The following is a 17,081-nucleotide window of genomic DNA, read 5'->3' on the forward strand; positions in this document are numbered from 1 at the left end:
TATTACACAGCAAGATTCAGGACAGAAATTAAGGGTATATCTGCCCCAACTCATTTTTACATCATTAGCCACTGGAAATACTGCAACGAGTAGATGCAGCCTGCATTAGATTGCCCGGAACTAGCATTTACTTTGGGTGTTGTGTGCAAAACCTTGTACCTCACTCAAGAGATACAAACCACTTCCTAATTCAGAAATAGAGACCAGGTGTCATTGGACTCCAACTCCCATCAGTCCCAGCCATCATGGCCAATGGTCAGGGATGATGGAAACTGTAGTCCATCAACATTTGGAGGACAAATATTCTAGTCCTAGCCATTCTGTCCCTCTGCCCTTCCAATTATAGGAAATGTTTTCCTTTTTTTTAACAAACTGCATTTCTTTTTTGGCAGAGCAGCATATAGTCTCAGCTACATCACAATCCCATTTGAATGCCATCCACCCCTCACTGGAACAAATTTTGAATAATGAACTTCAGGTTTATTTGTCTGTGCCTAAGCACACAAGTGCAGTTGAACATATTATTTGTTGCTTTAGAAAACAAAACTAAGCCCAATCCTATAATCCTAAAAAGAGAAAACAAATATATAGAGAATTAGTACAGAGGCAAAATAAGACAAAGTGCAAGAAGTCAATGCCAACACGTAAGATGGAAAGATAACCCATGACATAGGTGCCCCTTGGCCAGAACACTAAATGATGCCAGAAGTTGGTGTCCCTGACTGCTCCCTGTGTAGCTTTGCTCCAGGAAACACTGCACTTTCTCCCACTGCTCAGCTGATCACCCGAGAAGTGGGGGATAGACTAGATTAAAATTAAAAATTGTTGAGCTTTCCTTTTTTAAGGAAACCTCACCCAAAAACAGTGATTTTGGTGCTGTTTCTGCAGCTTTCCCCATCACATTGTCATACATCCAATTCAGCAAAATTTCCCCCTTACGCCATTTTACACCCCAAAACCATGACATCAGGAATTTTCAGGACATGTGGCAAGCCTAGACTAGAGTGAATTTGGTTACATAGGGTGAAGGGCTTCAGACACAGCCATCCTAATGGAGAGAAAGCAGCACCGGGATGGTCACCTCTACATGCCTTTCTCTGCATTTTAAACCCCCTGCCTTCCAAACTTCTGACTGAGAGGCTCAATTACGCTGGGGGGGGGAGTAAAATGCACAGGGAGGGACACCCCTGCATACCTTTCATCTCCATGGGTTTGTGCATTTGCGCACACGCAACTGGACACTGCTGTATGGATGCGTTACTATGTGGACAGGCGGGACTGAATCTTGCTACATTTGCTGGCATGTGGCTCCTACCAACCCCTACATGCGTGGAGCCAAAAAGATTGCCTTCCCCTGCTTTATGAGACAGCCGTTTGGGGGCTTGGATCTTAGTGCAAAACAAGACCAACCCATACATGAAATTACCTCTAGCGGAGTGAAATCATGATTCACTAGGAAAGCTAACACTGCTGTGGGAAAGACCAGGAACTCCACTCGGAAGGTGTCATGGTTGCCATCATAGGTGGCTTTGAATTTGCTATAGATCATCCACACTGTGGCATAGGAGCATGCAATATAAACCACCTATAGGAGACAAAATAGATCAAGAGGGATCACTGAGATCAACTATCACCCCACCACCCCAATTCTTAATGTAAACTAGCCCTCCTATAGTCTAATCATGTTACAGAGAATCCCTAGGAAACCTGTCTTAAAAATGAAATAGTCCCTCTCATATTTCTAGATTCAAAAGCCCTCTTTAGCATCCAGCCAACCTCCCCCATGCACCCCAAATCCCTTATAACAATGTATTTCCACCCTTTTCCTTAATTCTACTAGCCTCACATTGAAAAGTGGTACACCAGGCTTGAAGATCTTCTCAGTACGTTCTGTAACTTACTTTTCAGTACTCTTTTTCAAAGTTTTAGTTCACTGTTTTGCTTTTAACCTTCTGGTATAATAATATGCTGTCGTTAAGCTTGTCCAGAAATATGGGGCAGAAAGACTTCAAAGTCTTAGACTATAATTATTCCGCCTGATGAAGTGCCCTGCAGAACTCAAAAGTTTGCTTCCTCTTATATCAACATTTTACAACTGCATCCTGCACACACATACCTGGAGATAAGCTTCACTGAGCTCAGCAGGACTCACTTCTGAGTACAAAGGCCTGCACATGTCACAGTTGAACAGTGCAACTCTACCTAGTCAGAAGTAAATTGTATTGAGTTCAACGGGGCTTACTCCCAGGTAAGTGGGCACAGAAGTGCAGCCTGCCTTATCCTATCTCCTACTACTGTAACCGACTGTGGTGTCAAGGTGTTTCAGGCGGAGTGAGGGGTAGAAGCTGAGAACAAGGCCTTCTCTCCTACCTAAACATTTCCCTTTCTCTCTGATTTATGCCAGACCCACACTTCATCCAAGCCTGTTATGCTCTCCTTCCACCCAGTCCCATCTAACGCACGGTCAAAGCCAGTACCTTCATGGAGGTGTTGTACAAGGAGATGTAGTTGGTGAAGAGGTCTAGGTACCGAGTGGTGAAGACAATGGCAAACAGAATTTGGCTCTTCCCAGAAATCCCTGCACAGAGAAGCACAGGGCAGTGAAACTCACAGATAACCAAAAGGGTTCTGTGAAATAAGAAACGTTTAAAGTAGCCAGGTTCATTCACAATAATTTCACACACACACACTCAAAAACAATATAGTAATCAATATATTTATTAGGATCAACTAAAAAATAATGAAGAATTAAACAAAATCTTCAGGATTTCACCATCAAGCCTCAACACAAAAAATGCATAGGCATACCACACATAGGCACAGAATAAAAATAATCCAAAAGAGCCACAGAGGCAGAATGGTAGTGTGCTGGGATGCATCTCCGACTGGGCCTAATGCATGACATACGGTAATCCACGGCCTTTCCCAGTTCTGCCCAGCAGGAGGAGGTTTCCTATTCAGGCCTGAGGAAATCCACACATGTGCAGGGCCTCTGGCTTCCCTCCACCCAATCCTTTTACTCTCTACAGACCACCCAGACAACTAGAAAACCAGATTCTTTTTTTTCAGGAGGAGGAGACCTAATAAACTTTGCCAGTCTAGTCTGAACTATCTTCCACGTCATCATCCAGCCTCTGTCAAGTTCCATGCAACCAGCTTCTCCCCACTGAATACCACAAAGGATAAAATTAAAACTTCCACTTTGATCCCCCCTCATTATAGCTTTCTTCCCCACCCCAAAGGCCAATTAACCCATGCCTGGCCAGGATAACTATGCTACTTTGGCAAGGGGAGGTAACCTTTCCTAAAAGCAAGCTTCATATACTATGTTTTAGTTATAAAGCATTGCTATAAAAGATGAATGGTAGATATCCTTTTAAAGGACAAGCTGAATTCAACACAGATACATAGATCCTACACATAGAAAAAATTATTCCACAATCAGCCACCAGCTTTAACAAAATCATTTTTTTTCCTGTAAGGAAAACTCCCAAACACATTTAGGAACATAGGAAGTTGGCTTATATGGAGTCAGGGGCATCATTCAAGAGAAAGCAAACTCACAGCATTAGTAAAGTTCCTTAATTACTGAAGTTTATACGAACTCTTAAGATGATATGGAAATGGATGTTTAAATCTATTATCTGAAAACTTTTAAAATGATAAAGGGGGGGCATTTTCATATCTTTAAGGTTGCAAAATTTATGCACAGTTACCTAAAAGTACTCCTCCCTGAGCAACGTGGGGCATGACTTCAAGTAAACATCCATAGACTCAAGTGTCTGTAGTTTGAGAAGGAACTATTTAGCAAAGGAAAGGTTTAACAAATAATAACCAGCTATATGGTTCTGCATTCCTTATGAAAACAGATTTTGTTGTGCATGATGTTTCAACGACAGGCAAGAAATAACTTTTCTATTATCAAAACCCAGTATCACATTTTTTAAAATTACATTTCATAAATCTCCAAGTCAGGAAGAAAACAGAATTGCAACAGGACTGTCTTTCAGTTCCTGAAATAGAAAGCTGGAAAAAAATAAAGGGAAATTGCTTAATTTTAATAAACCAATAGCTAAAAAATAAAGCTAAGTTATCACTATGCAATCCTGTGGCAGGTTACTCAGAAGTAAGCTCCAAAGGGCTTACTCCCTGGTAAACGTGCATACGATTGCAGCCTTCAAAGGAAAGGAGAGTAAGTAATTGCATGAGTAAATTACAAGCGTAAACTAGTCAATTACAGGTTGTCTCCCATTGTTATGTGATCACTTTCAGGCCGGGAATAAATAACATTTTACATTCCCGGGTAAGAGAGTGAGCAGCGGAACGCCTTCTTTCTTACCAGCACATGATCTTGTCTTCCAGATCTTCAGCAGCAAGATGATTATAGCTAATAGATGAGAGATGTCTCCTAGGAAGCGGAATACATTCATGGTGTTCCGGGTGTGTTGTGGAGAGATTTGCTCAGCTTCCTAGCGGGAAATCTGCGGAAAGAGTAGACGAATATAACCTTTGGGAGCAGGAGCAGATCCCAGGAGGATGGGGGTGGGTAGTGCGTGATCGGGAGGGAAAGAATCTTTTGTTTTTATTTCTTCTTCCTTTTTGATCAAAGTAAGCTGGCGTGTGTGGATGTAAGGATTCCTGGGAAACAAGGCCACAAAAGGGGGCGGAGGAAGTCTCGCCACACCCACAGCTGGGCTGGGTTAGGCAAGCTGGAGGGTTGGGACTCGACTGAAGAAAGCAGCGAGACTTCCAGCTCCTATTTCTGGCTTCCGAGCCGAGGGGCGGAATCACTAGCTTAGGAAGGTTAGAAGGGTGTTCCAGAGCCTGGAACGGAAACTTCATAATAAACACCAGCATAATAGCTTACATGCATATTGAAACGGGGGGAGGAGGGTGGACGACACACACACTTTTGGTAATCTCCGGGCATCAGTATTGGTGACCACATGCTTAAGGTGGTAGACGATTTTGTCTACCCAGGTTCCACCATAACCAGCAACCTCTCCATCGATGCTGAGCTGGACTAGCGTACCTCTCCTAAAAGGTATCGGAGAATGTGATGCTATTACATCCAATACCAAGATGAAGGTCGACCAGGCTTACTTGTTGAGCATGCTGCTTTAGGGAAGTGAGTCGTGCGCCACTTACACGCGACAGGAGCAATGCTTCAACATCTTCCACATGCACTGCGTCAGGAAGATTTTGGCCGTCACATGGCAGGACAGAGTCACAAAGAAAGATGTGCCCTCCCAAGCTCACATTCTCAGCGTGTTGGCGCATCTGTCTCAATGAGGTCTGTGCTGACTTGGTCATGTCCACAAACTGGAAGATGGCAGGATTCCCCAAGGACATGTTCTATGGGGAGCTGGCTTCAGGTACTAGACCACCTTTGCATTACAAAGGTGTCTGCAAACATGATTTGAAGGCTGGTAATATCAATCCCGTGCAGACGACTGCAGTGCCTGGAGACCAAAGGAGAATTGTCCACTGGGAGGAGCAACAGAGAAAAGAAACGCCGTGGTGCTTCTGCAATAGCACATCTGGATGCCTTCAGCTGCCCCAGATGCAACAAAACATGTCTCTCCTGTATCATTCTCTGCAGCCACAACACTGTAACTGTCCAGTAGTTTGACTCCCCCCCCCCCCCGAAGGCAGTGGTCTTCTGAGACAGACAGAGGCCAACCAACCATCTGATCCACCAGAACAGGGACTGGAAGCCTGTTGCGCTCTACGGGTTGCTAGACTACCACTTCCATCATCCCTCACCATTGGCCATGCTAGCTAAGGATAATAGGAATTGGGATTCCAACTGGAGAGCTACAGGTCCTGTCCCTCCCGCATTACAGCCACTTCTCATCGCAGTAAACACAAGAGCTCGTTCCAATCCACTCTCCATGTTTGGTAGCATTCTGTCTTTCTCTTCCTGTGCTGTGGGGAAGGGGTGGCAGCTCAACTAGGAGAGGGGTACATACTGCAATGTTACTGGGTATGGAGTCTCAAGAAGTCTTTAGGAAGTGGGCAGAAAAAAGATTGGCTGTGGTAGGGGCAGCTGTGCTTCATAGGAGGCCCTGAGCCCAGCAGAGGGCGCTGTTACCAGCCAGTGGAATTTCTGCAAAACTACAAAGCTCCCCAAAGACCTGCCCTTTCCCCCTCAGTTATGACGGCATATTGGTAATAAAAAATTAAGCTAGTTTAATTGTCTTGGTGTAGCCAGTTATTAAGGGTGATGCACATGCGTGCACACATTAGATATGCACTGCATATATCTGTTCCTGTCCTGTTGCATGTAATTTTTGCTGCCCCCTCCCAATTTTCAAATTTAGATACTTGATGTAAAATATAATAGTAAAAGTGGTTTGGAACAAACAGTTCAATGAAAATTACAATCATAATATATGTATGCAATACAACATATCGTGGGAAGTTGCAGCGAATCATGTCTTCCCACCACATGTGCATATAGCATATGTCACATGTGTAGAATCATAATGCATGACAATCTATGCACACTTCACATAAATGCCTGGGCAGCAGTGACTCCCATGCAGGAGTTTCATCATTTGTGAAGTGTTCCTCACTGAACAGTGCCGAGCAGAGAGGGTACCGCGGGGGGTGTCAGAACAATGACTTAAAACAGAAGGCGAGAGGCAGGGGGTGTCAAATTTTGGTGTTGCACAGGAGACCACTGAAATTTGAAAGCCCAAAGTCCGCCACTGCTGAATCCCACCCCAAAATAATGAGAGTCTGGAAGCACCCCTAAAGAGTGAAAAAGTGGTTTGTCTTTTCTTCATTTGCAGTCTCTTTTGTGGACAACAGAGGGCAGTGTAACCTCAGGATTGGCATTTAGTCCCTTCCTGTTCACACTGGTTTTTTGTTTTTTTTTTAAAAAAAACACTTTATCCACAGGTGGACATAACTCCATATCAGTTGAAGAGTGTTTAGGGACATGTTTAAAAGCTTTGTAGACAACTACAGCTGTGGATGATTTCTGCATTTCTCACAGTGCTGTGAGACTTTCTGGCCCAGACATTCATAAAACAGGCAGCTAGGATAAGTCTGCTCTGAATCCAGCGAGCGCTTTCTTCCTCCCCAGTTTGTGGCTGCTGAGTCTGGATTTGACAAGACTCTGCCTAACTTGTGGCATCTCACTAAAGTGCTGTAGCTCCACATTTGATCAGTTCTACTCCAGCAAATTGGGGCAAATCTTTCACCAAGCCAGACCACTGATCCATCTAGCTCAGTCTTGTGCTAACTGCCAGTTGCTTGTTGGGATTTCTGAGAGCAGGGTCTTTCCCAGCCCTACTCGGAGCTGCCAGACATCAATGGGACTAGGACATTTTATATTCAATGTGTTTCTTCTATTGCTGAGCTACAGCTATTTCCCTCCCCCTGCCCCCAATTGCTTCTCTTGCTTTCTTCAGAGGCGCCCGTCTGACCAATAGTCTGTGCCTCTGGTTTTCCATTCAGGAAGAATGTATGCCAGGTCTGAGTGCGAGTTGTGGTAACCAGGCCTGTAGTTAGCTGAAGCGGGAGTCATCTGGTCTGCATGCAGATTCAGCTTTGTCTTCTCCAGAGCAAGGGTGGCATGTTTTGCGGCCTCCAGCTTGTTTGAATCCTGACAATCCCATCTTTCTTTTTTGAAGAGACAACATGATTCTAATCGGGCTGTTGAAGCATTCAGGCAGATCAAAAGACTCACGAACACAAATCTCTATTCATATGAGGACAATTCACATTAAAAGCGTCCTTTTTTTCTCTTTTTTCATTTAGAGGGTTGCAAAGAAATCTCCAGAGAATGGGATGGTGCCCTCCCTCCCCGCTGTTTCCCCTGTCCAAGTTACTGACCTATGGCCGCCTTACATCTTTTTTCTCGCTGTTCAAGTTATGCTATTTCCAAGATTAGCATAGAATAAGCACAGCACCCCTGTTGACTGCTGCTTGGCACCTGCCACATCCACATAAACTGTATGAAAATGATATGCATTTAAAATGTGCTATTAGCAGTGGCTTTCCAGCTCACGGCATGTTGTTTTCCATCTGGTCCTCAGAGGTGAACAAACAAACCAATTCCACCCTTCCTGTGGAACTGCACAAGGGGGAGAAAGCTTGGAATGGGGGAAAGCCAAGAAGCCCAGCTCCAGAGAAACCCTGTCCCATCTATAGATTAATTAACAAAATGCTATCCTTCCCCTTCTGATCATCCAAAGAGCCAGGCACCCCCCCCCCCCGTTGTGCCATCCCCTCTCCCCATGTTCCGACTCAGTAGACTGCAGACTCTTGCATGGCCAACCCCCAACTCTCCCATCACTATATAGCTCGCTAGGTTCTTCCAGTGAACCCAAAAATCCTGCTTCCCAGGGCATAATAGTTATTCTGGCCTCATTCGTGAGGAGCAGAGCGTATCCGAAAAAGCAATTAACAAAGTATTTAAAAAGCAGGGAGACATGAATTTCACTAGGCAGCAACTGCCAATGGCAACCACCATGGGGTGGGGAAGAGGAATAAATGAATCACTCTCTTTCCCATTCACTGCCACAGAGACCCCCAAGGCCAGATGGTACCACTTTCCTCCTCATATAGGGGCCATAAACATAATGGGCTTCCCTTCCCTTCCTCGGGAGCCAGCTTCCACCTACCACATCCAATACCTCTCTGGAAATGTCGCTGCCAGGTGGGGGTGGAAGAGGAGCACACGCCATTTGGAGGGAGGGAGAATTCAGGACCTTCAGGGGCTTGTGAGGGCTGCGTTCTGCATTAAAGCAAGGGATGCCTGGAATCAAAATATGAGGGGTTTTCTGGGATTGAGTCAAACTTGGTGGGCCAAAGCAGGGGAATTTTGGGTTCGGACTTCCAGGATTTATCTTGTGACAGGACTCAGCCAAGCCTCAGCGCTAGAGCCTGCTGTCAATGCAAGGTCCATCCTGGAAGAGTGAACAATAGGGAAAAGGGCCTCTAAACGTGCACAGGGTGTCTTCCCTAAATCCTGAGCAAATGCAGCCTGCCTTTACACAGCCTGCTTCAAGAAGTGAGGCTTCTGGGGAAGATAAAAGTGCTGAGGCTCAAGTCATGTCAGGTTAAAAAAGAAAAAACCTGAAGGCATGCAGGTGAGAGCATGTCATTTGGATCAGCTGGAGGCCTGGAATTCCTGAGTGGAGAGGACGAATCAAAACAAAGAAGTCAAGCGATGCACACATCAGGAACAAAGTCGATCCAGATAGGTTTGAGTAGTGTAACGTTTCATTAGATTTCCAGGTGTCGTCTGGGATGTACATTTTCTAGCCTCTACCTTGGTTGTAGGCCTGGCTTTTTTGATGGTTGTTGCACCGGCTGCTGCTGTGGCAGTTTTAATTGCGTTGGAATGATTAGGGGGCTCAAGTGAGAATTTTGCACATCTTCTGTAACATGATGTTCCCACATCTACAAAGAACACACTGTTCCTGTACAAGCTCCCATACTGGAGCTGGAGAGAGAGAGCATGAGAGAGACGGAAGAGGAGTGGGGTGCAGGGAGAGAGAGACTGAGAAAAAATGTGTATGCAGAAATCTCTGGATTCAAGCACCTGTGTGAATGGGGAGCACCTGGCAAATGTGTATGAAAACACGTGCAGATTAGTATATTTCTCTTCACACTGTACACACACCTGCTTGTGTCTCGTTTGCCCTGGGTGAAATCGAGAGCCCAGAAACATGCTTTCATATTAACTGTATAATGTGTGTATCACAAACCTGTGGATTGTTCTGGTGAGCATTTGCTTGTGAAAAAGTTATATCTGCAAGCAAATGTTTGTGCACAGCAGGGAAAGTGTATGATTGTGTAGCTCTTGGTGTTAATCCCACAAGAGAATTCGTCTTACATTTTCAGTTGGGAGCTTTTTAGTTCTGAAAAAAGGAAGGTGGGGTAGGACATGGGAGAAATTCATAAAATTATTAACTGTGCAGAGAGGAGGAAATTCTTTCTTAAGAACAGAATTCAAGATCACCCAGTAAAACTCTTCAGAAATTGGTTCAAGATTTGTGCCAGGACATCCTTTTTCAAACAGCTCATATTTCACCTATGGAGTTCACTACCATATGAGGCAGCAATGGCTGTTACCTTAGGGTGCTCTAACAAAAAGTCCGATTAGACAGAGTTTAGGGCCAGCAACAGCTTATTTGTCATGGCAGTGAAATGGAACCTCCATATATAAAGTATACCTCAGAAGAACTGGTGACATCAGAGAGGAAAGCCACTGCCTTCATGTCCTCCTTGTGAGCACCCAGCAGCCTTTGGCTTGCCTGCTACTGGAAGCAGGATGCTAAACAGAAAGGATGCTGGTTTGATTCCGCCTGGCTATTCTCCTCCTAGGATTGGGGCATATTCAGCCCTCAATATATACACACCTGAAAATGTAAAAATAAATAAATACGTGTGTGTGACTGTGTGTGTGTTTCTGTATCAACATTAATTTCCCCCAGGGGTGTTTTTTAAATGAGTGGCTTAGTTTTACACCTGTGTGTCAGTAGATATTTATCACAGCATGTACATATGTGTTGAATGGGCGGATCTGTATGCCTGCACAGCATCTTAGACACCAACCTTCTTAGACACCGATCTGCAGTCTTAGGCACACCACCAGTCTCAGCCATCTCCAGTGTTAAGACACCCCACTTCCCCTCTGTTAATGACTCTCCAGTACCTCCGCTTTAAACCACTAGAATATTCTACCATGCTGTCAACCATGATTCTAATGTGGGCTTTTTCTCTTTGTCCGTAAAAGAATACATATGGGAGGGAAACACCCAAGTGGGGGGGTGTGGAAATGGTACGTTAGAATACAGAGAATCCACAGGGAATTTCCGGGAAAGATCTGTGAGCAAACACAAGCAGGAATTGTGTCTCCTACTCATGAATTTTGCCTGCCAAATGTACTTGAATTTAAAAATCTGACGTAAAAGTATCTGTGCTCCTGCTGGCCCCTGATCATGAATTTTTCCTTCATGCGGATTTTTAATTCTGATGTCAGGCTCTTCCTTACCTCCACCCTCACCCCGAGTGCTCAGAACCTCAGTTCCCAACACCCCCCCTGCTGCTCTAGTCCCCTGTCACCTCACTGCTCCCGCTTAGATAACCCAGGAGTCCTGCCCTCCTTCCCTATGCTATCCCATTAGCCCCCATTCCTTTCCCTGAAGGGAGGACAGATCTCTCTCATTAAAGGCAGCTGGAATCCTGGTGCTGGACATTTTCATTCTCTCTTGTGTCTATTTTTCTCTCTCTTTCTTCCTCATTCCCTTGTTCCCTGCCAGCAAAAGTCGAGTGTCATGAATAGAGAAGGGTTCCTTTGTTCCTCTGAGTTGTTCTGCTTTCCCACTGCTGCTAGAAGGACTCAGCCAAAATGCTCCCCCTTTTGTGGTATCTGTGTTTCAAACTTCCCAGCCCTAATTCTATGGTTGCAGCAGAAGCCGTGCGCTGTGGAAGAAGTGGGGCACAAGTGGGAGAGAAACAGGCATCTCTCAACAAGCTGGAGGTAGCTGCATCTTAGCTCAGTGGTGGAGCATCTTCCTTGCATGCAGAAGGTCCCAGGTTCAATTGAACGCCATCTCCAGGTTAGGGCTGGGAGAGCCACTGCCGGTCAACTTGGGCAACATTGAACTAGACGTGCAAATGGTTTGGCTCCGTATAAGGAAGCTAGGGGGGGAAATCCCTGGAGAAATAGCTGATCCCAGCAAAAGCTGCATCAAGGAATGAGGGTGACACCTCCATACTGTTGTGAGTTTGGGGGATTCCACATTTTTTAATTAGCCAGGCAGAGGCCATAATGGCCCCTGGGTATGGGTCCTTAGTGTAATAAAGGAGGTTGCTCTGTGCCAGAGGGCAAATGGGTCCCCCCCCCACCTAGCTGGTAGTGGGGAAGACAAAGGCAGAATAGAGTATGTGAGCTGGGCTAGAGGCAGGCAGAAGCCTGAGAGTGAGAGCCATGCCTGATTTCTGCTTGAATCCAAGGCTGTGACCATGAGAGAAGCAAGATCTCTTGTGCTGTTAATGCTGTGAGCCCCTCCATCATAGACTCAGGTTGTATACATGTGTATAAAAACCATATACCCTAAAGACAGTCTCTGCTGTCCCTCATTCCAAGGAAACCAAACCCTGGGTAGACCCCTGGAACCTTGCACTGCTTGGAGACTAGGGTGGCGTGCAAACTATAAACAGCTGCCCCAGCCTGCCAACAAAAGCTTCTGGGTTCAGTGAGTATTTGGCTATAGGGACTGGACTGGAGCCAAGCAAGGCTTGGTGCTAGAGAGGAGGCGATAGGCGAGTTTCACAGCTTGTAGGTTTGGGTGAAGGGAAGGGAAGCAAAGGTTGGATTGTTTGGGGGTTTTTTTAAAGTTTTTAGGAAAAAGCATTAAGATGGTAACTTTATGTAAACATAAATTGCTCCCAACCCTGTATTGATTGGATTGCTGTTTATCCTACTCACTATTCCAAAGCAGTGGATCCAAAGTTCAAAATATATTCCAATATCAGGTTAGGATACGTGTATTTAGCAAACTCAAACAGCAATATGTGAATTATCTGAAAGGAACACCATCTGCACATAGACACAGATATACTCTCCTCCCAAAACAGATGAGGAATACTTTCCTCCACTGAATAATTACTATACTGCACCAAAATTGTGCCACTTTTTATAGCATGCTGCTTCTGTTAACATGCCAAAAGAGTGGCATCTTGATTTAGGAAGTAGAGAGGTCTCCCACATCCACCCCTCTGGTACACAAGGGCTCTGCCCCAATGCAAGGAAGTTATTTTTATTTATCCTTACCATTATTTATGGCATTTATATACCATCCTTCTTTTCATAAGAGCCCAAGTTAGGCTGGATCCCCCAAGTTCCCTTCCACCCCACACATTTCACGAGTCAGATATCAAACAGCTACAACCAGTAGGAAAGTTTTAGAGGAATAAATTTGTAGTCTGAGCCACAAGATGAGTAGAGACGGAGGTAGCTAATCACGAGGACTTCCAAGTATGATACTCTTTCAGAATCTCAGGGGGCAAAAGCGATGGAAACTCGGGAAATCTGAGACCTGGATTATTTCAAAAGGACTTGCTTTTATTCATATTTGCCAAAGCAATATTGGCTGTTGCAAAGTTCTGGAAAGCCCCCATCTCCAATATGTTTGAAACCTGATACCAACAGATTTGGTTTTTAGCTTTAATTAAACAACTGGCCGTACATAGAACTACACATATACATAACACCTGGACTGACAACTTCAATATGTATTAGTCTGGTTTTATTACATATGCGGCTACTAAGGAACGCAACCAACCACTCTCGTGGGCGTAGCCAGGATTTTTGTGAGGGGGCAGAACCAACATGATTGGTCAGTTGGTTAATTAGTTCTATTGTTTTACTTGATGGGGGGGCAGCTGCCCCCCCCGCCTCCCTTGGCTATGCCCATGACACTCTCCACACATGGATTGTTATGGCAAGACGCCTTGAGATATCAGATATTTTCAAAATCTGATCATTTCACATAGAAAACAGTTTTTACATTGAGTGGGAGTTGTGATTTCTTTGTTAGTGTTGTTTTTGTTTTGTTATGGTATATACAAAAATAAACAAAACATATTTAAAGAACCATAGACAGCAAGCTCTATAGGGCAGGGACCTATTCTCTTTATGTTTCACATTGATATATATAGTCATATAATAATTCAGCTATTGACTAGCAGCCTGCCATGAAATGATTTTGAAAGGAAACTGTGACCCAGAAATTACTATTTTCAATTTTCAGTGGAGGATTTTGGGGTGGAAACTGTGTCAAAAAGGAAACAGGGATCAATGAGAACAAGAAGTGGGCCATTCTAGCACTCCACAGAAAATTCCAAAGGGCAATGGCTCGCCAGGCCTGGAAGCATGGGGGGGGGGAAGGCACCCAAAGAGATCTTGCAACTAGAGTGAGTTCCAATAAAATTCCCCCAGGGTGTATGATATGGGTGAATTTTGCATGGCACCCATGCCTCCCTGATCAACTCACCTGGGTCCGGTCCAAAGAAGAATGTTTTCTCCCAGGTAAGATGGTCAGGGAAGCTGAAGGGGTGTGTGCCTTCTCTTAGTGTGTGTTTTGGCTCACTAACTTGATTCACCTGGGGCTCTCCTGCAAGCACGTTGGCAAGCAATCTTGGCAAGTGGCAAGAAATCTCCCCTCCTCCCTTACTCTCTGCTGCAGCCTGAATTATATGGATGAATCTTGGAGGACTGAAGGATAGAGCTCAGCTGGTAGAGCACAAGACTCTTAATCTAAGGGCATTGCAGGCTGTTGGACTAGATTACCCTAGCAGTCTCTTCCAGATTTCCAATTCTACGAATGATGTGTGTGCATGCATGTGGGGAGGGGAGGGTTGCACTTCAAGAGTCTTTGCTATCTTCTTGATCCTTAGGGGGCAGATGCTGAATCACATTACAAATGGCAGGTGGGAAGAGCTTAGAACAGTTTTGGGTCTGTAGTGCTGACTGGGTTGTAAAAAGGGATGGTGCATTTCTCTTGGGCAGAGCCAGGGCAGCTGATGGCTTGGAGGAAAGTCCACAGCTCAGTGGTGGAGCAGTGCAGAATGTCCCACGTTCAATCTCTGGCATTTCCATAGAGGGAAAGACTTCTGCCGGATTCTGAAACCCTGGAGAGTCAACGGCAGTCAGGACTGAGACATGTTCCTTGCAACCCACCATGAGTCTTTGAAATATGGTGGGCTATAAATCCACTTAAATGACAGCAGGGCTTCCCTACTTCCAACTGTTACCACCAAAAGATCCAACACCAAACAGGATTCTTTTGCTCCCTCCCCAACTTGGACTAAACCTGCCTTTGTTCTCAAATGGCTTCCCCGCTCTCCGTGGCTCCTGCACTTCCTCTTATACTCCGCCCCCATCCCTCCCGCCGCGCTCCCCAGGCTGCCAACAGAGAACCAAATGGCAGGTGGGGACCCGGCCCGTGCAGCGCCCTCTAACGACGCCCGGCCTGTACTACCACAGCCATTGATTCGTTTATTTGACTTCACTTCTTCTCCCACCAGCGGCTGTGTGACAAGCTCTCCCCTGCTTGGCTTCTCATAGCCCTGTGGTGTCTCTCTCTCCATCCTGCGTGACGCTACAGGGACAGAACCCAAAAACCTGTTCTTGTTGCCTACCTTTGGTAACACGGGAGCGGGATGCACGATCTTTTTCAGTCCCTTCCTCTGCTTTTTAAAAATGCCTTCTCCAGTCTCCATCCATCCTAAGCATCTCTCTACAGTCTTCATGGCAGGGTGGATGGCAGCCAAAGGAAGACAGGCATGATCCCTCTCTACTCCGCCCCCCCCCCTTCCACTCTTCTGCAACCCGGCTGGCTCGCCTTCTGATCGATGCTAAGCAATGGGAAAGCTATATTTGCATACATCCCAATGATCAACCATATGCAAATGGTGCGGTCTTTTTACCTCCCCCCCCCCCCCGCGAGGTCGCCTTTTTCTTTCTCGCTCTGGGTCAGTTCGCACCTCTAATGCTGTGGGCACGTTGGGAAGGCAGAGGGAGGGAGGGAGGGATTTTTGCAGGCAAGTAAGCGGAGACTGTCAAACTTCACCTTTCTCTCTGCGTTGCATTTCCGCCTCGACCTCCTCGCGTGGTCGTGGGAGACAGACCACATCTCCCACGCAGAGGGGGCGAGCCCCCTCCCCGGGTGTGGGTCCCCCCCCAACAACACTCCTTGATTTCCCCCCTGATCCCGGCCTCTGCCAAGAAGACCCAAGGCTCCCAGCCTCACTTCAGTCGGAGGAGCCAGGTTGGTGCGTGCCGGCTCTCTCTCTTTTTCGCGCGCGCGTGGATGTGTGTGCGCCCCCCTTACTTTTGAGAAGGGATCCGGGGAAGCCAGGGATCCGATCCAGCTCCCCCCCCCCCCCAGCGCCTAGGACTGCAGCGCTGTGCTTCGCCTGCTCTGCCTCGCTTTGCAACCTGCCTCTGCCGTGGTGCTGGTGGGGACGTGGTGTTGGTGCGGAATGCTAATGACCCTCTCTGGCGTGCGTGTGTGTGTATGTGTGTCTGCGTGTGTGTATCTTTGCCTTGCGCGAGAGAGGGGAGAAGAACAGACGACGTGGTCTGGTCTGCGTTAAAGGAATAAAAATATATCAGCGCCCGCTCGCCCCCCCCTTCTCCTCCTCCCCATGCGCTTCTCTTCACCTCCCCCTTTTTTCCTTTTTGCACCGCCGCGTGTTTTTTAGAAAGGTGACCCGGGAAACGGGGGGGGAAAGGAAAAACCGCGGGGGGGGGGCTTTGAAATAAATAAATAACTCAACTCTCCGAGCGATGCGGAGATTTCTAGGCTCAGGGCCTCGGGGAAAGGCAGCCTGCGAGGGAAGAAGGGAGACTTGGGCTTCTTTCTTGTCTTCCGCGCGAGCCCTCCTGGCCCAGGCGACCCTCCGCCCGCTCGCCCACCCGCCTCCCCGGCGCCGGTTTCTCTGCTTTAACTTTGGGATGCAACATGTGTAGCGCGGAAGCTGCAACAACCTTGAACGGAGACAGACGCGGAGAGGGCGCGGGGGGGGGGGCGCGGAGGGAAAGGAAGGCAAGCGGGGCTGGGGGGGGCCCTGAGCGGTGAATGAAGATCGGGAAGAAATTTTTGGAAGGGAAGGGAAAGGGGGGGGGGGAGAGATAAGAGGACGAGGTGGGGGGAGGAGGAGGAGGATGCTGCTGTTGCTGCTACTGCTGCCGCCGCTCCTGTGGCTGGTTGGATTTAGCGCTCGTTTGATTCCCCGCAGGAGGAAAGGAGATTAAAACGAGGGGGAAATGGGGATGATAAATAAAATCATTTTTTTGCAAAAACGAGAGGAGGAAAAAACCTCTTTTTTTCTCTCCAGACGCGGAGAAATTTTTGCACCCCTTCCATTCACCTCTGGCTTATTCTGTCCTCGGGAGTTGTCATGAAAAGGTAAGAGCGGCTCCCTTTATTTATTTACTTAAGACACCCCCGTCCGTCCGTCCGTCCCCCCCAATGCCGAGACAAACGTCCGTCCGGGTGTTGTTGTGCAGGGTCACGGGCAGAGGGATTGGGGGCTTGGAGGAGGTGGAG

General features: G+C 46.7%; 2 protein-coding genes across 9 annotated transcripts in view; one reads left to right on the top strand and one right to left on the bottom strand.

The window, feature by feature from the left end:
• KDELR1 (KDEL endoplasmic reticulum protein retention receptor 1) overlaps positions 1-17,081 on the bottom strand; it is a 127,929-nt gene that overhangs the window by 4,603 nt on the left and 106,245 nt on the right. For all 7 annotated transcript variants that reach the window (XM_083411688.1, XM_083411689.1, XM_083411683.1 and 4 more), the window contains 3 exons: positions 4,340-4,481; positions 2,478-2,578; positions 1,427-1,585 (listed from right to left, as the gene is read on the bottom strand). In XM_083411688.1, the coding sequence (XP_083267814.1) occupies positions 1,427-1,585; positions 2,478-2,578; positions 4,340-4,430 (351 nt within the window). In that variant the 5' untranslated portion in view covers positions 4,431-4,481. The remainder of the gene's footprint in view (positions 1-1,426; positions 1,586-2,477; positions 2,579-4,339; positions 4,482-17,081) is intronic.
• GRIN2D (glutamate ionotropic receptor NMDA type subunit 2D) overlaps positions 15,784-17,081 on the top strand; it is a 61,444-nt gene continuing 60,146 nt past the window's right edge. The window contains exons 1-2 of one of the 2 annotated variants that reach the window (XM_083411566.1): positions 15,784-15,801; positions 16,870-16,940. The gene's annotated coding sequence lies outside the window, so the exon portion shown is untranslated. Of the gene's footprint in view, positions 15,802-16,045; positions 16,238-16,869; positions 16,941-17,081 lie in introns of those variants that run through there. The other variant, XM_083411565.1, reaches the window with a different exon arrangement.

This window comes from Podarcis tiliguerta, assembly GCF_965153285.1.
Source record: "Podarcis tiliguerta genome assembly, chromosome: 13".
Taxonomy (NCBI): Eukaryota; Metazoa; Chordata; class Lepidosauria; order Squamata; family Lacertidae; genus Podarcis; species Podarcis tiliguerta.